The 9,199-nt window shown below is 33.9% G+C and overlaps 2 protein-coding genes across 2 annotated transcripts; both read right to left on the reverse strand.

Annotated features, from left to right (window-relative positions):
• Nucleotides 1-1,111: 1,111 nt before the first annotated feature.
• On the reverse strand, nt 1,112-2,694 carry msrb1b (methionine sulfoxide reductase B1b). The gene is made up of 4 exons (XM_067369644.1): nt 2,546-2,694; nt 2,179-2,321; nt 1,976-2,090; nt 1,112-1,851 (listed from the first exon to the last, which is right to left on the reverse strand). The coding sequence occupies exons 1-4, from the start codon at nt 2,598-2,600 to the stop codon at nt 1,832-1,834; spliced, it is 333 nt and encodes a 110-aa protein (XP_067225745.1). The 5' UTR covers nt 2,601-2,694; the 3' UTR covers nt 1,112-1,831.
• Nucleotides 2,695-3,518: 824 nt separating this feature from the next.
• On the reverse strand, nt 3,519-5,385 carry neurl2 (neuralized E3 ubiquitin protein ligase 2). The gene is made up of 3 exons (XM_067369848.1): nt 4,670-5,385; nt 3,851-4,583; nt 3,519-3,760 (listed from the first exon to the last, which is right to left on the reverse strand). Exons 2-3 carry the CDS (start codon nt 4,569-4,571, stop codon nt 3,645-3,647), a joined length of 837 nt encoding a protein of 278 aa, XP_067225949.1. The 5' UTR covers nt 4,572-4,583; nt 4,670-5,385; the 3' UTR covers nt 3,519-3,644.
• Nucleotides 5,386-9,199: the final 3,814 nt, after the last annotated feature.

Genomic DNA, 9,199 nt, shown 5'->3' on the forward strand with positions numbered 1-9,199 from the left:
AAAGAGCGGGAGCGACGTCATTCAGTTTGGCGGTTCAAGACATGATGTCTTTAAAAAACAAACATAATTGCTTTTGATACATATTTTAATAACGGAAAACAAAATAAAAAGACAGTTTCGATGTAATTAGAACAATTTCAATAAATTATGTCGCATACAATAAAGAAACACATTCATGCAGGATTATATATATATATATATACACACACACACACACACATATAATTTTTTTTTTTTTGTCCAAAGGCCTTAATAATAATAACAAACAAAGCTATGACATCCAAAGTATGTAAGGTAGTACAACTAATCTCTTTTATTGAATCCAAAAGGTTTTAATTGTATTTCAAAGGTATTTTAAAGATTTGGTTTAACCGTCCAAAGGCCAATACAGCCATTTCATTTGTGATTAAAATATCTTAAAATGTAATAAATGTATCTATTTTTTATTCTGGCATAATTTTATAACATATCAACATGGTGCAAAATGGTATTAAAATTATGCGTAGAAGTCATTGCTTTGTTATGAGAGATAATGTCCAGAAAAATGTATTTCATTGATGTCATTCGGAGTAACCAATATAAAAGGGCAAGCTAGCTAGCAACATATTGTCATTCGGTATAACCAAAAGTGTCATTCGGTAAAACCAAAATTTTGGTTAAAACGAATGACTTTTTTGGTGACAAATTTTGTCCATCTTGTAAAGAATGACAAACGCAGTGTTAATTGATTATAAAAACCACCAAATCTCATTGTTAACACTTAATTATACCTCCATTATGTTTTTTTTACACTTTTAAAAACCTTATTCGTCAACGACCCATATATATGGGTATATATATATATATATATATATATATATATATATATATATACACACACATTGTGTGCATTGGTGTAGTGAAATGAGGCGGTAAACTTTTTGTCATATAAATCAAATGTAAATTCATGTCTCAGTTACACTTAATATTGTCACACTTTTCTGGTTAAATTAACATTTCTTACACTACCAAATAAAAAAAAGAAGAAGAAAGGAAGAAACCAAATACAATTCTGTTTTGTATTTTTATATTAACAATGTAATTAATATTCCATTTATTAAAACCAAGAATAAATGTCATCAAGTTAGTGTTTTTAAGTATTTTTACATATATTCCAAAATAATAACTCAAGGCAGTAACAATTTAGACAATATATTTTATTTGTGAACTGATGATCAGTTGTTGTTTTCAATAGTCATCTTATTTTGAGTTCATCAATCAAAACTCAGTAAACACTCGTCCATTACAGAGATGTACCTTTAATTTCACCAAGCTGATTGCTCACTAAAACAAAACCCAGTCATCATGTTTTCAGGCAAGTTTGGTTTTGACATGAAAAAGCGGTGATATCTGTGGTTAAATCTGTGGTTAAGTTAAGTCTTCCCATTAACGGCATCATCTATTCATTCAGGGGCTGTTTACCTTATATATAAATTAATAATGCTATTATAATGTTAAATGTATTGTATTGTTATGATAATATTGATAATAGGCCTAATAATCTCAATGATTTGAGACATTTTGACATTTTACATCAGCAATATTCCAGACTGATTTTATCAGTAAGTAATTTCATTCATTCATGAGCAATCTTGCACTTTCGTATTAGCTTATGCAGACTAGTATAAAAATATATCAACTATTTTAGTCTCTGTGGTGTCCCGGATGGTCGTAATATATCTGTGAGCAGGACCTCCAATAGGGGGCTTTTCCTTGTCCACTTCATGAGCTGAACATCCGGTTACCAGTGTGCAAGCAACAGCAGCCTCATCAGCATGGACAATCACCTCGCTTAGTGTTTATCAACCTTATCTGATGGGGGAAAAAAGTTTGAGAATGAATTCAAGTGGTTACTTAGTTATTTTATGTAAGTATAAAGCCATATGACACTGCTATATTATACAGAAAATGACATGTGCTGGTGGTGGTGACTTACCTTTTGGGACAAACTTAAGCGAGTGACTGAATATTCAAAAACGTGACAAGCCCTCCTCCGGCCCATCATTCAGAAACTCATGGCCTAGTCCATTACCACACTTACCACACAGAACCTGCACATGCATGTAAAAATATATAAAAACATATGAACATATTTGTGGTCTTTAAATATTAACTAATGTTTCTGAATCCGATTCTGACCTTGTAGGCTGTTAATGACTCCATCATTTTTGTAACACTGTCTTCTCGGATAGTCTCTGTGAAGGCAGGCCAGGGGGTGGAATGGGCATATTTGGATCTGCTTGAAAAGAGTGGATGTCCACATTGGGAACAAGCATATATACCTGCAGAGGACAATAAACAGGAAAATGTTCTTTTTAAATTAACATAATACACACTTTTTTTTCCTTAGCTATAGAACAGTAAAAAAATTGGTGATAAAATTTGGTTTTCTTCTACGTAGTTCATCCAATTTCTAAACAGTTACATCATAATCTTTCTAGAGGAAAAGGAGGCTAGTTGTGGAGAGTAACGTTAGCCTAAATAATGAATCAGAAACATTACTTACCGGGTTTGAAATGATCTTTATAAACCTCCTTCCCGAAAAATGAACAAAATGACATTGTTTTCCAGAGATCTATAGATAAATCAAACAGCGTATTTTGTGTGCAGATCAAGTATGAGGACAAGCTAAGAGAAACTGACGATAATGTTCCGGTCACGTGACCCTTACAAAACTGCTGGGTTGCGCTTTCCCCAAAGGACCGATAGGTGTCAGTGTAGATCAACCGAACACTCATATCTACGTGGTAAACGCTTGATATAATAATATCTTAATTAAAACAGGTACAAATCATATGATACTTAAAATTTTGATGACTAATTAAATCAATTAATACGATAAAGTTTTAAATAGTAGGCCTTTGCTATGAAATGGAATGGGATTGCAATCTTAAAAATAAAGTAAAATAATGCAATAGGCTACAGTGGGATCCAAAATCGGAGACCCCAAGTGAAAATGCAAGTATTTTGCATTTACAAAATTTACAAATAACTTTTTTAATTAACATTTTACATACATAAGAGAAATGTTGTGACTCATTTGTGCACTATATGTTTTATTTATTATTTTAATTTTTTATATCAATTAATTATAAAGTTATTTTCATGGTAGGCTAAATAATGAATGGTATGAAATGTTGCATGAAATGTCTTAAAAAAAAAAAAAAAATGAAATTACAGTATAGGGTCCAAAATACAGGGGTCCAAAATGAAAGTACAGTATAGGGTTCTTGTGGTTGAAGACCACATGTGAAAAGATGTTCTGAGACCTAGAAATAATAAAGAATGATAAATATTTCTTACTCATTTCACATATTTTTTTTCTCATTTGCTTATATTCAAAATCCTAAAACTTGTCAGTACCAAAACATACTGAATGAAATGATTGAAATTGAGTAGAATTAGCAAATTTTAGCAACATTGTAAATGATCATGCCATTGTTGATCTAATAATTTGCATCTACAAAGCTTGAGCTTGAAGAACATTTAATACATTTTTCAGATGACATGTTCAAAAGGGAGAAAAAAGAAAGAAAGAAAAACATTCTCGACTCTCAGTCTTAAAAGTCTTTGCTGCATCTACCCAGATGTTTAAAAGGTTTTGCTCATTCATATTTGCAATAGTGTTTAAGTAACTCTGGAAGTTCCAACCAGTCCAAAGCCATTCTGTGAATGATGTGTTTCTGAATAGTCTTTCTGCAGAGTGTCTGCAATGAAGCAACTAAAACACAGGGGCAGAGAGAGGAATCATTATAATCTGTCACAGTGTTACTAATGTCAAATCATATTAGCAAGTAAAAATTAAACTTACAGCCATATTCCACCTGGACAATCCGAACACATTTAGTCGCTGCAAATACATCCACAACAGCATACAGCGGCTTATTGGTGGGGATCCTCTTGGCAGAGGCTCCCATATCTTCACCATTGATGATAATGTGCATGTCGCCATACCCTTGTCCCTTAGGTACATAAACAACCCCTATCCGACTGCGGCGGGCAGTAGGGGGTAAAGCATTGGTTTTGTACAGATCATCCAGGATGTGACTGTACCTCCCGGGTCGACTGCGTCCCACCAACTTGTCTTTGGGTATGCCTATGTTTTCTATATACAGATGAGTGTCTGTGAAAAATGTTTTAGGCTTGTTTCCTGCCTCATCACCTATATTTGGCTGTTCACCACCCTCTACTTCTCCTCCTCCATCCTCAGTGACTTTATTGTGGTTTCTTGTTATTGCGAACACCCAGCTGTCTCCCATTTCCACAAGATCAGGCAAAGAGTATTCTGGCACAGTTTCCAGTGTTCGAGGGTCATGGGCAGTAAGTCCAATCCTTAAATGACCACACCAACCCAGTTCTTTCTCTTCAATCTCCACTAGGAAGATTTCGCCAGGGCTTAAAGGGTCTTTACTGAAGCAGACGCCATTTGCAAAACTTTCTACTCGGGTGGCCTGAGTCCTTGAGAGGTCCAGTCTCACATTTGTCCCATGGACTGAGTGAAATTCCATAAACTGACTCAAAACAGCTGCCATTTTGACAGTTTTCTACAAGTTAAATAAAACAAGAGAAGTGAGATGTTTTTTCGAGCCTATAAAACAAATGCACTAAGCATTAAAAATGAGTCACTTACTTATTCGAATGCGATAATTCGATAATTTACATTATCCTCAGTGTTTACTCTGTTTTTCTCTGGGAATAGTCCTTGTCTTTTTAGCACATACCTCCACCATGGTACCCCTGCGACCTGGGGAAGTTTCTAGTCCTGACTATTTTTGACCTGCTGCATGTGTCATTGGTGGTTTTAAATAGCAGGCAAGATATGCTGAGTGAAGAATTATAACTGGGAGGAGTTTTAGCCTTCAGATCAGAGCTGCTCATTCAAAATTCTCTGAATTCTCACTGAATTTTTTTTAGAGAGCATAGTGGGGGTTTTTTTTATATGGTTTTCATGAGGAAGCACAGAATGAGCTTGCATTGTATATCTTTTAACATTTATCCTCTCAATACAGAGAGATCTGTGCTAAGAGAGCGTCACAAATCTTTATCTAGGCCAAATTGTCCTCTTTTACCCCACCTCCCAGCACAGTCTGAGACAGTGAAATATTAGTGAGGAGACAGGCTGCATTGTGGGAGTACAGCTTTTTTTTTGTTTCATTTTTTTGTTTAAATGTCAGATTCATTGAACTCGCTTGCTCGAGAATATTCTTATGTTAAGCGGAATATGGTCATTGTTAGTTTGTATATGAATATGATCAGAATTGGGGAAAGTTACTTTTAAAAGTAATGCATTACAATATTGAGTTACACCCTAAAAAAGTAACTAATTGCATTGCTTAGTTACTTTTTATGGAAAGTAATGCGTTACATTACTTTTTCATTACTTTTTCTCACCTGGGCTGGGCTTTGTTTTTAATAACGACAAAAAAGGTCTAATTTTGGCTAATGTAAAGGCCCTTTCACACCAAAAGTGAAATGAATAAACTTCAGGCTGATCACAAATGTGATGTTTATCTAAAGTCATTTTATCTAAAGTCATTAGTATGGTTGAATTGGATCATAGAAGGTCAGCAGTGAAGACATTGGTTAATAAAGTGAGATTAAATACATAAAGTATTGCATTTCACTGTTATTATTCATTTTGAGGAATACTGACTCAGTTTTTGTTCAAGTGAGATTAGTAAATCTCATATTTAGTCTAGATCTACAATAATCATGTCATGTTTACACACAATGCCTCTGCACTTACTCTCGATTTCTCTCAACATTGGAGAGTTGTCAGTCAATACATGGGAAAACAAAGTAACTTAAGGTTACTTATTTGAAAAAGTAACTCAGATAGGTCTATTTTGTTGTAAATGTAAAAGTAATGCGTTACTTTACTAGTTACTTGAAAAAAGTAATCTGATTACATAACTCAAGTTACTTGTAATGCATTACCCCCAACACTGATTATGTTAATGTGAATCGATTAACCTGATTCCCATAACCGGAAACACTAGGCTACATATTCCATTTTCTAGAAATCAGACAGCAAATTAGACACAATTGCTAACGTATTCAGAACATCCATCATAATAACATCCATTTATTTCTTCACGTGTCCAAGCATAGGTACATTTGGATGATATTAAATAAAATTTGAGGAGGCTATTGAAGAAACATGTTTGGAGCAAACAGTACACTCTAAAAAATGCCGGGCTAAAAACAACCCAAGTTGGGTTAAAAATGGACAAACCCAGCGATTGGGTTGTTTTGACCCAGCTGTTGGGTTGAATCTTTAACCCAACCTGCTGGGTAGTTTTATTTAACTCAACTGATGTTTAAAAATCACTTTATTGATCACTTAAAATGAACCCAAAATAGATTGGAAAATAACATTTATTAATATGTTTAATTAATAATAATTAAATAATAAACATTTATTAAATTGATTATTAATAAATGTTCATCTTTTGATTATTATTGTTGCCTCTACACTCTAAAAAATGCTGGGTTAAAAACAACCCAAGTTGGGTTGAAAATGGACCCAGCAATTGGGTTGTTTTAACCCAGCGGTAGGGTTAAATGTTTGCCCAATCTGCTGGGTAGTTTTATTTAACTCAACTATTGTTTAAAAATTACTGTATTGCTTAATTAAAATTAACCCAAAGTATGTTGGAAATGAACATTTATTAATGTTCAATGAATAATTATTAAACAACAAACATTTATTAAATTGCTTATTAATAAAATATTAAACTATTAAATTTATATTAATAAAATATTAAAGCTTATTAATAAACATTCACCTTTTGTCTATTATTGTTGTCTCTAATTGCATCTGGTTTTTAATTTCCCAACTATTTTGGGTTCATTTTAAGCTAGCCATATAGCAATTTTTAAATAATAGTTGGTTTAAATAAAACTACCCAGCAGGTTGGGCAAACATTTAACCCAACCGCTGGGTTAAAACAACCCATTTGCAGGGTTTGTCCATTTTCAACCCAACTTGGGTTGTTTTTAACCCAGCATTTTTTAGAGTGTAGTAATTATGTGTCTGATTTTTAATTTCCAACATATTTTGCGCTCATTTTAAGCCAGCCATATAGTCATTTTTAAACAATAGTTGAGTTAAATAAAACTACCCAGCACATTGGGCAAACATTTAACCCAACCGCTGGGTCAAAACAACCCAATCACTGGGTTTGTCCATATTTAACCCAACTTGGGTTGTTTTTAACCCACATTTTACAAACATAAAAAAAACATACAATGATCCTTTTTTTTCGTCTTGTGTATTAAAAAATAAATAAAAATAAGGACATGAATTAGAATTAACGTGTTTAAATTACTTTTTTTTTTATTATTAAATTGTCCCAAATTACTAAATTGCTGCATAATAAAATGCAAGAGTGAGCATTTCCAGTTCTATGTCCAGAGAATAGTTTATTTGTATTATGCATAATATATTAGGCCTACATATTCCAATAAGCATAACCAGAATATTTGAATCTTAAGTGCTGTGCATGTAAACGTGGTCACTGTCACAGATTCAGGACAAATGTTGAGTGCTTATGGGTCATCAACATGTCCTGTTGTGTCTTTATGAGCGCGTGGATGTTGGAGAGTTTTTTTTTTTTTTCTTTAATCGGGATTAAAGTGGACTCCAGCCATGCTTCCTATAATCAGATTGAGGAGCTGCTGTTCGCAAAATCACATCTGGATGGAGCCTGTGAGGGGGAGGAGTTAGTTTCTATGGGGATACACAGCTTCACAGTACCCTAATATAACAGCGATGTACTGCACAAGTGTACTAATAATTCAAAACTCCATCTGCGCGCTGCACAGTCTAGTTTTACCGACCGACACTGCACATCTTCACAGCCCTGCAGCCACAACGAATCATAAAAGCGCACATCGGTCTTTAACTGTGGCTTATATCATAAAGTCTGGTAAGCTGTGTGCAGACTCATGATTCATGCAAGACGTTTTAAGAAAGTGTCATCTGTCTCCTGTCTGGAAATAATTCTCGGAACTGCGACTCAGTGACAAGACACAAAGGCTGTTTTTTTTTGGAAATAAGGCGATGGTGCAGAAATTGGGTGAGTTCATTCTTTTAAAATGATCTCTTACTAACAGAAAATGTCATTTTCCAGTGCTTCAAAAACGTCACAAAGTTGCTTTAATCTAGTTTATACGAGTATCATTTTATAAACCTCATGAATCCAAAGCAACACACCATCTGCTGTGATGAATCACCTGCTGTGCTGCTGTTCATTGCAACGAATTAAAGTTTATCGTGCTCAGTATTTGTACCCATCATTGGCAGATGTCTCTTAGAACTATTATCCATCTGAAACATTTTTTACGTGTCAGACAGATTTAAAGGAATTTTAAAGATTTTATATATAATGTGATGCATGCAATGTTGCATGCAATTGTTTCATTTATCAATAACATGTTCTACAAACGTTATTTATTTCCAACATTTGATCTATCTCTTAAAAGATGAAAAAAATAGTAATCAATAACATTTTGGGAGCAAATGTTTCACTGTACATCATGTTTTTACCCTGTTGTAAATCATATAGCTGAAATTTGATAGATATAATTGAGCAGAAGTTATAACGAATTCATGGTCAGCTTGAAAGAAAGCCACTCATTCTGCAACACCAAATTATGGTATAAACACACTGTTTAAACACTTTTATCCTATACAGCATCCTATATCCTATACAGCATTGTTGATTGTTCAGAAAGATTAGTTGACACATGAGAGAGGTCCGACATGCCACATAGTGTAGATGTGCCCTTGAACAGTCTGTTGGTTTATTATTTCATCAGTCCATTTTGAATGGAGTAGGGATTAAATAGAGTTTGCCAGTTGCTGGAGAATTGGTGTCACAGGGTTACATAACCACAGAAGGCTGTCTTTAACTTACATTTAAATGCCTTACTTGACCTAGAAAGATAGTGGGAGATCTTTGCTTTTAATTGAGCCAGTTGACTGAACTAGAAAAGTCCCATTTTCTCCTGACTAAGAGATTTATAGCTTAGTCTCTCATTCTGGCTCCCTTGATGTACTCAGTAGTATTTTAGGATGCAGCAGTCTATATAGAAATAATTAGGATTAATGGGCAAAGCTAAATGAATAGGGTTTCTGTTATGAATAAATGGTTTT

The sequence above is a fragment of the Chanodichthys erythropterus genome, chromosome 19, assembly GCF_024489055.1.
Source record: "Chanodichthys erythropterus isolate Z2021 chromosome 19, ASM2448905v1, whole genome shotgun sequence".
Classification (NCBI taxonomy): domain Eukaryota; kingdom Metazoa; phylum Chordata; class Actinopteri; order Cypriniformes; family Xenocyprididae; genus Chanodichthys; species Chanodichthys erythropterus.

Coding starts and splice junctions, on each gene's coding strand:
- neurl2 (XM_067369848.1), bottom strand. CDS start 4,571: ATGGCAGCTGTTTTGAGTCAGTTTATGGAATTTCACTCAGTCCATGGG. Junction 3,761..3,850: donor TGTCCAGGTGGAATATGGCT/GTAAGTTTAATT, acceptor CCTGTGTTTTAG/TTGCTTCATTGCAGACACTC.